The 16,825-nt window shown below is 37.7% G+C and overlaps 1 protein-coding gene across 1 annotated transcript in view; it reads left to right on the forward strand.

Moving 5' to 3' along the window:
- Positions 1–16,825, forward strand: part of LOC149848322 (phosphatidylserine decarboxylase proenzyme 3-like) — a 227,461-nt gene that overhangs the window by 142,518 nt on the left and 68,118 nt on the right. Inside the window, exon 14 of the mRNA XM_089990766.1 lies at positions 14,677–14,724. Coding sequence (XP_089846892.1) covers positions 14,677–14,724 — 48 coding nt within the window. The remainder of the gene's footprint in view (positions 1–14,676; positions 14,725–16,825) is intronic.

Consider the following 16,825-nt stretch of genomic DNA (forward strand, 5'->3'; position numbering starts at 1 on the left):
CAGCTACTTCTACCAAATGGGTAGAAGCCATGAATGATGAAATGCAATCCTTACATGAATGTGGAACCTGGGAAATTGTTCTCAGACCACCTGATAAAAATGTTGTCGGATGCAAATGGGTCTACAAAATAAAGTATAAACCAGATGGAACCATTGAACGATACAAGGCAAGACTGGTGGCAAAGGGGTTCACCCAAGAAGCAGGACAAGATTATGATGAGACCTTTAGCCCAGTGGTGAGAATGGGAACGATTCGAATCATTCTTTCCCTGGCTGTTGAACATGGATGGAAACTGAGTCAGCTTGATGTAAAAAATGCGTTTTTTCATGGGGATTTGAAGGAGGAGGTCTATATGGAACAACCTCCTGGATATCAAGAACAAAACTGTAAAACCCATGTGTGCAGGCTAAAGAGAGCTGTTTATGGTCTAAAACAAGCATCTCGTTCTTGGTTTGACAGTTTTTCGCTTGAGATTCAAAAGCATGGATTTTCACATTCCCTACTGGACCACTCATTATTCATTTTTAGAAGTCAGAATGTGACCACCCTACTGTTAATCTATGTTGACGATATTGTCATCACAGGAAACTCTGAAGCTCACATCAAAGAAGTAAAAATCTTGCTAGGCCAGAGGTTCAAAATGAAAGATCTTGGTGTCTTGCGTTACTTTCTTGGTGTAGAAGTTGACAGCCAGGCTCATGGTTTGACTCTCACTCAGCACAAGTATATAGTAGATGTTCTTAGTAAGGCAGGTATGAAAGACTGCAAGCCTCTAGGAACTCCAAGTGTGCTTCACCAAAAACTTAGCATTCATGATGGAGACCTGTATGAGGACCCCACCAGATATCGCAGTTTAATAGGGATGTTACAGTATCTCACATTCACTCGTCCTGATATTGTTTATTCAGTTAATCAAGTGTCTCAGTTTATGCATGCACCACGTACTGGACATATGGAAGCGGTTAAGAGGATCCTTAGATATCTAAAAGGAACCATTGGGGACGGATTGATATATTCACCACAGTCATCTGGCAGCAAGGATAAGCATGAACTTACTGTATATTGTGATGCAGACTGGGCAGGAGACCCTGATGAACGAAGATCTACATCGGGATATTGTGTCTTCATTGGTAGAAATTTATTCTCTTGGAGTAACAGAAAACAAAAGGCTGTCGCTAGATCAAGCACTGAGGCTGAGTATAGATCCATGGCTGCCGCTACTGCCGAAGCCACTTGGATCAGACATCTACTAACTGAAGTGGGAGAAAAGATATCTCACTCTACCTTGTTGTGTGACAATCAAAGCGCCCTCAACATGTCATTCAATCCCGTACATCACAGTCGTGCTAAGCATATTGAGATCGACCAACATTTTGTGAGACAAAAGGTTGAAGAAAAAGAGATCGAACCTGAGTTCGTCAATACTGAAAGACAAGTTGCAGACATATTTACAAAGGGATTGACAAAAGATCGTTTTTGGTTGCTTAAAGGCAAGTTGTTCATGGTCCAAAACCATGATCAACTTGAGGGGGGGTGAAAAAGTGTATTCTGGATATATATTAAGACCCGGGTCCATTGTATATACAGTTTGAATATTAGGACCCGAGTCTTAAGTATGGTCCATTGTATGTTCTACTTGTTTTTGGTCTTTCGGGTCTGGACATTACACCAGACCCGGACCCTCTGTTCATTTACACTTATTAATACCATAATTAGGTCACGATTTCATTATTATTGAAATCGTGACAGCCGCACCCTTTGTTCTCCTGTTTTCTTCTTCTCTTTTTTCATTCCACAGGTATCTCTCGAACTTTCATGAAGTAGGGTGTCAGAATCGAAATCCTGAGCACAACTACTTCTTAATGAAACAAGTGAGATAAAGGGTTAAGATAAGATATCATGCAACAATTGAGAGAAACACATACAAGACAGTTTATAGCATTTGGGGAATTTATTCATGCAACAATTATAAATGCTAAGCATGCAAAGACAGTAAAGCAGTAGTATATAATAAAACTTCAGCATACAAAAAGAAATAAGCATTCAACACTTACATCATGTATGGATTAAGGGAACCATTAAAGTATGCATGATATAATGCATAACAGGAAAATGCATGACTTTTGTGCAATGCATGAATCATGTTATTTTCTTTCATTTAAGTCTTTTGTTTCCCTATGCATGCCCTATTAAATGCATACAACTTTAAGTTTCTCTTTTTAATTACTGTTGCCCGCGGATACACCAAACGGGTACAAACCCCGAGGTCAAGTTAGGTTCCCAGGGTAGCTTAGCACACAATTTGTATTTTATTACTGGGTTCCAAACTTAGCCCTCGACCGAATCACCTTCGGAACATTAGACCTCCACATCTAATGTCGGGGACACAAGGGACACCCCACGCCCATAAGTGCCACTTCTTTGGTACCAAAAACAACAGTTGTGTCAAAACATACCACCTCCAGGTAAAGTGGCGGACTCTCCTTAAAACCGTGGCCAGGAGAAGGAACCTCAATATCGGGTTCAGGGGACCAAATTAAGCACACGGAGTTTTGTATCCTCACAGTCTCCCCAAGACCGGATGTCTAAGATCTCCATTCTTCAGATGGGTGATCCCAGAAGGTATATTACACTGTGCTTTATTATTACTTTTTATTAAAAATTAATTTCTTAAGTTTTGCAACATCATATGCAAAAATAAAGATAAAAACTCGCATCTATCTCGCGAGAGCCATCACAGGACTCCGGCCTGTGGAAACATATAGAACAGTGCAATAAAAATGAAATATTAATAAAACATGATTTTTGCGATGCATTGAAATGAGTAAGGGAAAACAATTCCACAGCTCGGGCTTACCAAACCCTTGATGATTCATTTTGATCACCAAAGCACTAATGCAAGAATCATAACCATATGTAATGTATGCAGTGGTATCACATGCCTCCAAGGTATAGTCATGAATGTACCAAATTAATCCCTTGACAATGAACATGGAATATGACATTCCCATATGCAAATTGAACTGCCCCCGTTGTACCCTTTTTTTCTGTGCATATGCATGGTATGCGCATGCATGCATCTTTGTGCAATCATTGCCACATATGCTTCTAACTATGAATCGTATTGAGATGGACAAAGGAGCATTCATGTATTTATGTATATGCAACAACACACGTCAAGTCCATCAATGTGTAAGCACTCAAACAAACTTTATCATGGAATAATGTGTAAGCATGTTCCAACAGACATATAAACCACTTCAACTCCTAACATATATGAAAATCAAAATTTCAGGTACATAACTCATTCTCAAAATTTATCATGCATCAAGAGATTAAAATTTCAAACTTTACTAATCACACAACCAAGCCCTGCTTTCATAAACTAACAGCATTAGATTTCTAACATGATACGATTTCCAACATGAGAAAATTTTGTAATTGGACTAATACAAGGGTGGGTGTACTGTCACTGTGTTTATCAATAATAAATCAGGGTATTGAACATAGAAATAAAAATTCCTCCTAATTTTTTTTTTTGTTTAACATCCCAGCCCAGCCGACCCTGTCAGTACCCAGCCGATTGGATCAGCTGGGCCTGCCACGTCCCTGCCATTGGCTCACCTAATTCCCAGCCAACTGGGTGCTGAGCCTGGCGCACCCTGCCAGCATGCTGGCAGCCAGCCGAGTGCTACTCGACTGGGTGCCAGCCTGCCAACAGTAACCCAGAACAAAAAAAAACTGTTGGTTATATATATATATATATATATATATATATATATATATATTTGAAAAGAACAAACCCAGCCCAGCCGACCCTGTCGGCTGGGTCTGACAGCATATTCACAGGCCCAGTTTGGGCCTGTGTATGCTGTCAGGAAACCCCCACGTATACAGAAAAAATATATTTTTTCAATGCCCAAGACCGCAGGCCAGCACCCAGCTGACTGGGTCAGCTGGGCCTACCGTGGCCCGGCCCAAAAGAGCACCGTACCCAGCCAATCACTTGGCTGGGCCTGCTGGCTGCCAGCCAGCCAATAGCCGAACCCCAAAAAAAAAAGAAAACAGATTTTTTCTTTTGTTAAAGCCATGCCCAGTCCAGCCGACCTTGTTGGTTGGGCTCAACAGCATATACACAGGTCCAGTTTGGGCCTGTGTATGCTGTCAAAAAAAAAAAAAGACGACAGCATAAAAGTTACGCAACTGCTTATTAGTCATATCATATACTTTTTTTTTTATTTTGAAGGGAAAACATCCGGCCCAGCCGACCTGTCGGCTGGGTCCAACAGCATGTACACAGGTCCAATTTGGGCCGGTGTATGCTTTCAAAAACGACAGCATCAAATATCCACGCAGTCACTATGTGATACATATTAGTATATATATATATATTTTTTTGAAAAGCAAGGAAAATACATAATATAAAAATGGGTATATGTGGAAATCGTGGATCCACTGCTCCTCCATGGATTTCCATCAAAAGATGCATGGAAACCCCACCTCCACCCGATTTCTCATTAGTTTCAAGAAGGAGTACCCGTACCTTTAGAGGAAAAATGAATAGAGGCTGTGGAAAGCGTTTGGGCTGAGCTCCGATGCCTCCAACCTTCTTCTTCTACCTCCTTCACTCTCCCTTTCTTTCTCCCCTCTGTCTCTCTCTCTTCTTCTTCTCTCCCCTTTTTTTTTCTCTAGGGTGAAAAATGAGGGAGAAGGGCTGCCGCCCCTTCCCTCCTTTCTCTTCTAATATAGCTGGAAACTCTTTAGAGAGTTTCCAGAATTAGGTCTCTCTCTCTCTTTAGGGAGTTTCCAAATTTTTTTGAACTCCTTTACTTATTATTATTTTGTTTGACTTTTTGACCTTCCTTTCCTAAAAGATATGGAAACCTCTAACCCTTTTTTTTAATTAGGGAAGAGGGTTAACCCTAAACCCTCTTAACTCAAATCCCGAAATTAATAAAAATAATTAAATTAATAAATTTATCTTTTTGAATTTACTTATTCTTAAATATTCAAAGGTTCCCAAAATTGGTCATGTTGACCATGGAGACTTTTTTTATATGCTATTAACCCCAATTTAAAGCTCCTAGCTGAATTTAAAGTCATACAAATGTTGAGCTTGGTTTTGGATCCGGATTCGGATCCAAGATCCAAACCCATACTCATACAAAAATTTGGATCAAGACTTGTATCAACTCCAGATTTTTATAGGACCTAACTAGGACCCAAATCCATAAAAATTTGGATCCTACGCCTTGGATACAATCCGATCCAATTTCGGATCCGTTTCAACAAACTGCTAAAATTTTAGAAAAACGTGATTTCTGGGCCAACCAGAACTCAGATTTGAAAAAGTAAAATACCATTGCGCTCAGAATTTCGAGGCGCATCCAATGATATATCACATGAATATCAAATTCCGAATTTTGCCCGAAAATAACCCGATTTTTGCTTGAATTTCGCTTAAACTTAAAAGTTGAAATTAAAACTCTTTGCCACACTTCGATTGGCTTGTCTAGACCTTGTTGATGAGACTTGGGTCAAACCCAAACTCTAAGACCTCGGTCTAAAACTCGAGCCTCAAACGATTTTCTTACTAGACTTAGCCAAATTTCAAAATTTTCATGAATTGACTAAGATCCGAAAACACGAGATCTTACATACTCAAAGTGCTTTGGGCAGATGCAGTTCAACTGAGCATCTATCAGATAAATCGTATACCCTCTGGAGTGCTTAAAGGCATATCCCCTTTTCAGAAACTGTATGAAAAAGTTTCAAACTATGATATGTTAAAGGTGTAGGTGTTTGGTTGTGTATGTTTTGTTTTGCTAGCTGACAGATACAGAGACAAGTTATCTCCTAAAGCTGTCAAATGTTGCTTTCTTGGTTTTGCTGAGGGTCAAAAGGGGTACAAGTACCATGATCCAGTTGGCAAGAAGGTGTGGGTATCAAGGCATGTTGTGTTCCAAGAGAATGTGCTATACTTTAGTCAGTATGGAGAAAAGTTGGAGAATGTGAACGACTTGTCCCTTTTGGTTCATTTTGAAGAAAGGGAAGGTGGGAGAGAGAGGATGGAGAGTCAAGGAGACCAAGTTCTAGCTAGAGAAAATAAGTTTGGTCAGACCTATTCAAGGAGACGCGAAGGTGTGGTTGAAATTTCATTTTTTGATCAGGTAGAAGAACAAGGAAGTGAAGAGACCAATCTTGATCAAATTTCTACGACAGTTGATCCGAGATAACAACAAAACTTAGAGTTATCATCTTCTTCCACGCCTTCTCAGGTACGTAAAAGTTCTAGACGTTCTGTACTTCCATCACTTTTTGTATCCTACAAGTCTTTTTCTCTTCATCATCACGCTTTCTTAGCCTTAATCTATTCTTCTGTTGAGCCTAAGTCCTATGTAGATGCAACGAAAAAGGAGTGGCAAAGTGCCATGGTTAATGAAATGAATGCACTTGAAAGAATGCAGGCATGAGAGCTAGTAAAACCTCTTCCAAAGAAAAATATTAGAGGCAACAAATGGATGTACTGAAATGAAATGGGGATCTTCGAAACACGAGCTTTGATTAACAAGAGCAAGTGTCAAGAATGACACTAAAGCATAACCCTTAAAAAGGGTATAACTGGAAACAAAATAAAAATAAAAAATGTATTCTTTATTGATATGAAAAACCAATTGCTTAAGAAGCATTGGAGTAAAATACAAGAGGGGCTGCACCCCTTTATATACACAGCTGAAAGAGGACTCAATAGAGCTGTTGGGCACAGTCCAACAGCTCTATTTAGAGCTGTTGGAATGTGTCAGTCCAACAGCTCTATTAAGAGCTGTTGGACTGTGTCAGTCCAACAGCTCTATTGCTAGTCAAGTCTGGACAGGACTTGACTAGCAACAGTCATTCTAGTTCAAACTGAACTAGATGACATAAAAACAAAAAATAAAAATAAAGGAAAAAAATACAGAAAAGAAAGAAATTAAAAATGTATTTATATATATATATAATAATATAATATTATTATATATACATATATGTACAGTTTTACATTTTAACACTCCCCCTCAAACTTACGGTACAATGAGCGAAAGTTTGTCTAAGAGAAAGTGAAATCGGGGAGCAGCGAGAGGCTTTGTAAAGAAGTCTGCTAACTGATATTCTGAAGTGACATATGGCAGATCAATTATCCCGTGTAGATATTCCTCTCTGACGTAGTGACAATCCATTTCGATGTGTTTGGTGCGTTCGTGGAATGTTCTGTTACTGGCAATGTAGATCGCACTTTTGTTGTCACAACACATTTGTGAAGCCTTTGTTGCTTCAACTCCCATGTCAGCAAGCAGTCGTCGGAGCCAAACTACTTCCATGGTCGTGGTTGCCATGGCTCTGTATTCAGCTTCGGTGGATGAGAGAGATACCTTCTGCTGCTTTTTACACCTCCACGAGATTAATGATTCCCCTAAAAAGACACAAAAGCCAGTGGTTGAGTGTCTGTTATTGGGATCACCTCCCCAATCAGCATCAGTATATGCAATTAAATCAAGAGAAGAGGAGGAAGATAAGAAAAGTCCTCGTGAAAGAGAGGACTTGATGTATCTGATAATACGCATGACTGCTCCCATATGAACAGAAGTAGGAGCATGTTGAAATTGACTTGCTGTATGAACAGCATGTGCTATATCTGGTCTGGTAATGGATAGATAGGAAAGTGCCCCGACAAGCTGTCTGTAAGGAGTAGGGTCTGCAAGAAGTTCTCCATCATCAATCTTCATTTTAACATTAACAACTTCTGGAGTGTCAACTTTCTTATCATCAGTAATACCAGACCTGAAAACAATATCAAAAGCAAATTTAGTCTGAGATAATAAATATCCTCTAGGAGAATAAGCAACTTCAATGCCTAAAAAATATCTCAACAAGCCCAAATCAGTCATTTCAAAATGAGATTTAAGAAGTGTTTTGATTGTTGCAACTCCCTGTTTATCGCTTCCGGTGATGATCATATCATCCACATAGAGAAGAAGCACAATGATCCCTGCATCAGAATTCTTAATAAACAAAGCAGTGTCAGTTAAACAGAATTGAAAACCAATATCAATCATAACACGACTAAACCTATCATACCAAGCTTTTGGTGCTTGTTTAAGTCCATAAAGAGCTTTTTCTAAGCGAAGGACTTTACCCTTAGGAATACTTAGACCAGGAGGGGGTTCCATATATACTTCTTCAACTAGCTTTCCATTTAAAAAAGCATTTTTGACATCCATTTGAAAAATAGACCATTTTTTGATAGAAGCTAAGGCAATTAAGGTTCGGACAGTAGTCATACGAGCCACCGGAGCAAAGGTTTCTTCATAATCAATCCCATATTCTTGGGCATAACCTTTGGCTACTAAACGGGCTTTATATCTTTCAAGAGTACCATCACTCTTGGTTTTAATTTTATAAACCCATCGACATCCTATAGTTTTCTTCCCTGGAGGAAGATCTTGAATATTCCATGTAGAAGCCTTTTCAAGTGCATCTAATTCAGCTTTCATGGCTTCTATCCATTTGATATCATTTTTTGCTTGAAAATATGTGGATGGTTCTTCATATGAGTGAATTAATGCAATAACTGCCCTATATGTGGGTGAGAAAGACTCGTATGATACAAACTTTTCTGGAGGCCTCGAGATTCGGGATGATTGTCTAGTTGGAATGTTAGAATATTTCTCAAGTGCACATGGAGTATTAGACTCTTGTCGCCTGGAATATTGAATACTAGTATCTCTATGAACTTCTTCATTTTCAACATTAAGATCAATAATTCTGTGATCATCATCAAAGTTACAATCAAGGTCATATTCATCAGATGTTGATGTTAGATCTAGCAAAAAGGAGTACTCAGTGACGTCTTTTAATTTTCTAAAATCAAAGAAGCTCTCCTTTTCAAGAAAGGAAACATTTCTAGACACATATAGTTTATTATTTTTGAAGTCAAAACATCTATAACCTTTCTGGTTTTCAGCATATCCTAAAAAGGCACAGGGAATCGCACGAGGGGAAAGTTTATCATTTTTGTCAGTAAATATGAAACATTTGCACCCAAATATTCTTAATCTAGAGTAGTCTGGAGAAATGTTCATAAGTTTTTCAATGGGAGTGATATTTTGTAACGAAGAAGATGGCATCCTATTAATGAGATAGGTGGCAGTTAAGGCAGCTTCTGCCCAAAAGTCTTTAGGGACTTGATTTGCTATTAATAAAGTTCTAGTGGTTTCTATAATATGGCGATGTTTTCGTTCTGCCAGTCCATTTTGTTGAGGTGTATAAGGACAAGATCTTTGATGTGTGATGCCATGCAATTTAAGATAATTTTGAAAATCTGTGGATAAAAACTCTCCCCCTGAATCTGTGCGAAAAATAGTAATATCATTTTGAAACTTGTTTTTAACCATATTATGAAAAGTTTGAAAGTATGAAAATACTTCAGACTTATGTTTGAGAAAGTACATCCACGTATGTCGGGAGAAATCATCGACAAAAATAACATAGTAAACAAATCCTCCTTTAGAAATTACTGGTGCAGGACCCCAAACATCCGAGTGTATTAATTCAAGTGGTCTTGAAGAGAAAAAGGTTCTGTTCTGAAATGGTAATTTTTTCATTTTGCCGAGAATACAATCTTTACAATCAAATGATTCAGAGTTACAAAATTTCCCTAGATTTGGAAAATGTTGGATTTTGGCTATATGTGGGTGACCAAGTCTCTTATGCCACAGTTCCAACTCTATTTTTTGAATATTATAACAAAAAGCTTTCTTCGGCATTTCCAAAAAATCCATGTAATAGAGCCCTCCTTCTCTATGGCCTTCCCCAATCAGCTTGCCTGACTGGCGATCCTGTACCCAACAACCATGAGAAGAAAAAGAAATATTACACCCATAATCAGAAATTTGAGATACAGATAAAAGATTTAAATTTAATTTGGGAACATGTCTAATTTCTGGAATAAAAAATTTTTTTGTTTTATAAATTTTTTCAAAATTTCCTATTCCTTCTATTTCAAGAGAAGTCCCATCAGCAGTAAAGACCTTTGACACACTTGTTTTATTTTTAACACATTTGGATAGACTTTGATTATTTGGGGTCATATGAAAAGATGCACCAGAGTCAAGAAGCCAAGAAATTTTACCTAAATCAGAAAAAGATGAGGCTGCTGCGCCGGTTGAAGCTTCAGATGAGGAAGAGGCACCTTTGATGAGAGGCTGAAGAATCTCCATTAGTTGGGCCAGGGAAACTGGTGCATCCTGATCTTTAGGCTCCGATCCAGCAATTGCAGCTCTTTTTTCTCTCAGTTCCTTAAGTTTGGGACATTGTGGCCTGTAGTGTCCCGGTTCATGACAGTGATGACAAATAACTTTCTTCTTATCATAGTCACCATTTTGTCGGTTAAAGTGAGGAGGCCTATATGATCGAACATGATTCCCTGGTCTAGACACGGCTAAAACGGAATCATCTTCAATTTTTAAAGAACCTTTCCGGAGACGATTTTCTTCCATTGTTAACTCTTCAATAGTTTCAACAATAGAAGGAATTTTTCCCCTGTGAAGTAGGGCCGATTTAGTGGTTTCAAATTCCGGCCTTAATCCAGTGATAAACTGGTAAAAATGTTCAGCATCGAGTTGTTTCTGACGAAGCTCGATGTCTTCGGCACAATGCCACTTTGGTTCTAAAAGGGAAAGTTCTTCCCAAAGTTCGGACAACCCATTGTAATATTCACGAATAGTTTTGTCTCCTTGTGTCATCATTCGAACTTTTTCTTGGAGGTTGCACACGTGTGCAATATCTTTAAGGGAATACATATTCTTAAGGTATTCCCATGCCTTATCGGCATGATCAAATTTGGCAAGACTTGAGCATTTTTTAATGTCAACGCTATTGATAAGCCATGACATTATCTTCGCATGAGATATTCTCCATTCTTTCCATTTCTTCTCGTATGAGGCAATAGCCTTGATTTTCTCTTCTTCCGATAGAGGGACCTCTTTATCTCCCTCCTTTTTAGTAAGAGATAGCTTAGGTTCCGAATCGAAACCATCCACAATCCCCCATAAGCCTTTTCCCCATATATGGTGCTTCATGATTGAAGCCCATGTTACATAGTTCGTATCGCTTAGTTTCATAGGCATGATGGTGACTTTATCATTGTCATCCATCGATTACAAGGAGAGAAAGAATAGGGATAGAAGAGAAACAAGAAGAAAAATGAGAAAGAAAGAAAAAAAAAAAAAACAATACAACAAGATGTGAAATCTTCTCCAATGAAGTGATAAAACACTTCTCTTCAAGTGGCGAACACTTTTGCAAACGGGCACGGAAACCGAGGCAGCTTTTCCTCAAGATTTAGTACTTCCGCGGCTCTGATACCATGAAATGAAATGGGGATCTTCGAAACACGAGCTTTGATTAACAAGAGCAAGTGTCAAGAATGACACTAAAGCATAACCCTTAAAAAGGGTATAACTGGAAACAAAATAAAAATAAAAAATGTATTCTTTATTGATATGAAAAACCAATTGCTTAAGAAGCATTGGAGTAAAATACAAGAGGGGCTGCACCCCTTTATATACACAGCTGAAAGAGGACTCAATAGAGCTGTTGGGCACAGTCCAACAGCTCTATTTAGAGCTGTTGGAATGTGTCAGTCCAACAGCTCTATTAAGAGCTGTTGGACTGTGTCAGTCCAACAGCTCTATTGCTAGTCAAGTCTGGACAGGACTTGACTAGCAACAGTCATTCTAGTTCAAACTGAACTAGATGACATAAAAACAAAAAATAAAAATAAAGGAAAAAAATACAGAAAAGAAAGAAATTAAAAATGTATTTATATATATATATAATAATATAATATTATTATATATACATATATGTACAGTTTTACATTTTAACATGTACAAGGTAAAGATAAAGGCAGATGGGTCAATGGAAAGGTATAAAGCCAGATTGGTAGCTAAGTGATACAATCAACGGTTTGAAATTGACTTTGCGGAAACTTTTTTTCCTGTGACTCATATGACCACGATTCATACTCTTTTAGCAGTAGCAGCCATACAATAGTGGGATCTTTGGCAGTTAGATGTCAAGAATGCATTTTTGAATGGGGATTTACAAGAGGAAGTGTATATAGAGTTACCACGTGGATACTCAGATCCAGAAGGCAGAGTATGTAGACTTCTCAGAGCTTTATATGGTATCAAATAAGCACCCCGAGTTTGGTTTGAGAAGTTCAGTTCAACAGTGAAGTCACTTGGTTTTGAGCAGAGTCATCACGATCCTGCTTTATTTGTCTTCTGCTTTTGGAAAATGTATATTGCTCCTTTATGTAGATAATATGGTTCTCACTGGAGATGACATAAAGAAGACTGAAAAGACCAAAAAGAAATTGGTCAATATGTTCGAGATGAAAGATTTAGGGCGTTTAAAGAATTTTCTTGGGCTTGAGATAACCTACTCTTCAAGGAGACTGTACTTGTCCCAACATAAGTATGCCACATATTTGGTTGTAAAAGCAAGATTGGCAGATGATGCAAAATGAGTAAATTCTCCCATGGAGACTAACTTAAAGATGAGAGCAACTTATGGTGTTGAGCTAGCTGATCCCGTATTATATAGGCAGTTAGTTGGGCGCCTTATATATTTGACTATATCCAGACCAGATATAACCCCCGCAGTTCATGTAGTAAGTCAATTTATGAGTGCTCCCCAATCAATTCACTTGGTGACAATACTCAGGATCATCAGGTATGTCAAAGATTCTGACAAAGAGTTGAGAGCCTTCTATGATGCTGATTTTAGAGGCTCCACTAGAGATCGTCTTTCCACTACAGGGTTTTGTGTTTTTTTTGGAAGCTCTTTGATCTCGTGGAAGAGCAAGAAACAACAAAGGGTTACCGTGTCCACTGCAGAAGTAGAATACAGAGCGATGGCACAAGTTGTGACTGAGATTATTTGGATTCGATGGTTATGAAAGGAATTGAGAATTCCACATGAAAAGAAAACTCAGCTATACTGTGATAATATGAGTGCTATTCATATCGCAAAGAATCTAGAGTTTCATGAGTGCACTAAGCACATTGAAATACATTGCCATTATACAAGAAGGGCTTATGAAGATGGGATTATTGCTTTGGAACATGTCAGCTAAAAAAATCAAATTGCAGATGTGTTTACAAAAAGTCTTTCTCCTTTGCATTTCAGTTTTTTCCTTTCCAAACTTGGAATGATTTCTTTACATCCTTTCAAGTTTGAAGAGGAGTATTGAAAGTTTGTGTAATATAGTATAGCATAGTGTTATGTAAAATAGCTTTATATATGTTAGTTTGTATATACCCTATAAAGAAGGGGCACGATAGTCATTTCAGACTGTTTCTTTTTGTTGTACTAAAGGGGGTCGATCCTCTGTTTTAATGGTTCTCTTTCACGACATGGAATGAATAGTGTGATGTTCTCCCCATTTTGTTGTGCCTCATCTAACCCTAACCTACCTTACTCTTATCCAAGGTTGTCAAACTAGGAAGCGGAAGCGGGAAATGATACGGGAAGCGAAAGCGAGGCATTTTAAAGTTTATACAAAGCGGGAAGCGAAGTTTCAATTTAAAAGCGAAATATGAATAAAAAATGAAGCAATATGGAATCAAACAAGAAACAAATAAAAACTAAAATAAAATTGATCATTCTTATATTTCATGATTTTTCTGTAAAAGAGTTCAATTTTTTGTTAAAATCTAACAATGATGGTTACCAATTTAAAGAAAGTACATGGAAAGTGAGTGAAAGCGTGAGAGAAAATACATGAAAAAGATGAAAAGAAAAGTGAGAAAAGAATATAGTATGCATAGACCATGTGTATGAGAAGCATAGAAGAAGCGTGGGGGAATCGAGCTTCCCATGAAGTTTCGGAAGCGAGGAGTATCGCGTTTCCGAAGCGAGTTTTCGAGAAGCAAGCTTCCCACCTACCTAAGAAGCTTCTGGTAACTATGCTCTTATCTCTTTGGATTTTTAGCTAGTCCTAGTGTCTTTAAGAGTTTTACTTGTAGTACAAACTGTTAAGAGTCTAATCTTATGAAGGGTTATTCGTTTATAAATAATGCTTGCTAAAGGTTTTGTCCTTAACGTGAATTGAAGAAGGGGTCATATGCATCATCTAATCTTCCTATTACAGCTGGATGTCATTGATTTTCACTTCCCTTACACAAACCATTAACTAGAATTCTTGGTGGACCATGGGGAAACGTCTCCTAGTATCATTCAACAATGATTCACTAGATGCTTATGAAAGAAGCCAATTTACAACAAGATTTATCTGCATACTTTCCTACTTACTGTCTGTGCATTTGAATTGGTTATCTGACATGATGGAGAATTTTTTTGTTTTGAAAAATTATTCTTTGTATAATAAGTTGTATGTGATGGGAAAAAATTTATATTCTTGAAGGTAGTATATCATCACATACACATTCATGACTTAACATCCTTATCGAGAGCTTTGTATACTTTGTATATTTTATAAAGTGATAATATCTGCAAGTTTATTTCTTAGCTAGAACATGATTTTTTGTTAGCTAGAAGTATATGGTAGATGAAACCTTCTTACTTTATCACCAGTGAAAATTGAATTGCTGTTTTTCTCAATACTACAGGGCCAAATTAACCTGTCTGAAATCAAAAGAAATGTTGAAGATTTTAAGGTAAATTATCTGATTCATTCTTATTTCGTAAATTCTTTCAGTTAGTGTTTTTAATATGGAAATTACTAGAACGTTCTTTAGTTTTGTAATTTAATAACTGGAATCTCATGCTGCAATAGAACTTTGTTGACATGTAATATAGTTTTCATATAGTCTTGTGCTCCCCTCATAAGTGTACATATTCTAATTTATAGGGGTGTTTCTGTCATTACACTGTAGTTGTATTTTTTCCTGTAGTGTAACAAAGAGGTCGTTCCCTTTTCAAAGGGTTGGATTCTTTCATTCTCTTTAATGGAATACACTTTTCTCTCCTTCCTCTCTTTTGAGTTCTTGAGACTCACCGATTGCTCTTGATATGGAATCAAAGCCATAGCTCAAGAGAGGGCATTGCTGCTGTGTGAGAGGAGATTGAAGGTTCCATTTGCTGCTGCATCTTTTCTGCATCGGAGCTCGTGTGCAGAGGTGTTGATCTCAGCAGGGTTGAGTATCAAAATTTGAGTTTTGGGGGTTTGAGTTAGGGATTCACTAAAGCTCGAATTTAGAAGTTTTTAGAATCAGATGATAGCACAATCAGAGGTATATGTGATTTTATATGATTTTTCTAAGATTTTATGGATATCGCCATTTTGAGAACCAGATTTGGGTTTTTTGATCATCTGAAACATATCAGGGTGTTTTAGGCTTTGGGTTTGGTACCTGTGGTGTCATCTTTGATTGAGGATTGTGCTTATAATTTTCTTGGAGCTATTTCTTGTTCTTTATGGGTTTCTATCAAGATTTGTGCTAGGGACTAAGTTTCAGTAACTTAGTCTCTTGAGTTTTCTTGTATCGAGTTGCATGATTTTGGGATTTCTTGGTTGCTGCATCTGTATTACAGCATAGCTTGTGTGCTGTTGAACCTTCTTGGGTGTGAAAGCATTAATTTGGCTCTTTATGTGCATCGGTGTGGTGTTTACTTGAGGTTTCTTGACTTCTGTTGTGGAACGCACTGGGTTCTATTTTTCTGCAGTGAATTTGTATTGTGTGTAGGTTGAATTTTGGTTTGGGGGTTAAAGAGGCATGGACAAGAAGGAATCAGTGCATATTATGCCCATTAAGTTGGATGGAACCAACTATGCATGTTGGGTTGAGTATCTAAGAACTGTTGTTAAGGGACTCGGGTGTGGAGGATACCTGGATGGCTAAAAAAGAAAGCCTGAAGTTGATGATGAGGACTATGACAAGACGTTTGATGAGTGGGATAGGAACAATGCCAAGGTCAAGTCATGGCTTCTAAGCTTGGTTGAGCAAAACATTGCCTTGAATATTGTGAAGATTGAGGAAGCAATGGAATGTTGGGAGTATTTGAAACAAGTGTATGAGCAGTCAAATTGGGCTCACAAATATCAATTGTCTCAAGATCTTAAAACCTTGAGGCAAGAGGGTGAATCAATTGAGAACTTCCGTGCAAAGTTTCAGCAACTTTGGGATGCTCTCACTCCTATGCTCCCGAATGTGAAGTGTGAAAGATGCAAGAAGTGTAATAAGCTTGAAGATCTGTTGATGGATCGGAGGTCTAAATTTGATAGTGAGGAATATAATTCTTCATAGAGCCTCTCTTCCTACTCTGAATCCTAACTATTGGAGAGTGTTAAAATGTAAACTGTAATATATATATTATTTAATATTATTATATTTTCTTTTATTATTTTCTTTTTCTATTTTTCTTTATTTTCTTTTTTAGCATCTAGTTTAATAGAAACTAGATATTTGATCTTGACTGTGCAAATAGCTGTTGGACTGTAGTCCAACAGCTATAATAAATGCTGTTGGACTATAGTCCAACAGCTATAATAATAAATGTTGTTGGACTGTAGTCCAACAGCTATATTAAGAGACGTTGGAATCCAATGTCTCTTTTGGAGAGCTCAAAATGAGCTCTCCTCTCTCCCACTTTTTTGTATATATAGGGGTGAACCCCTTCAATGTATATGACCATGCTTCTTAAGCATTTTGTTCATGAATAAAGTATTATTTATTTTTTAAGTGTTCTTCCATTTATACCCTTTCAAGGGTCATGCTTGTAGTGTCTCCAATAGACACTTGTTTGTGAGTTATTTGT

This window comes from Nuphar pumila, chromosome 1 (genome assembly GCF_984573655.1).
Source record: "Nuphar pumila chromosome 1, dmNupPumi1.hap1.1, whole genome shotgun sequence".
NCBI lineage: Eukaryota > Viridiplantae > Streptophyta > Magnoliopsida > Nymphaeales > Nymphaeaceae > Nuphar > Nuphar pumila.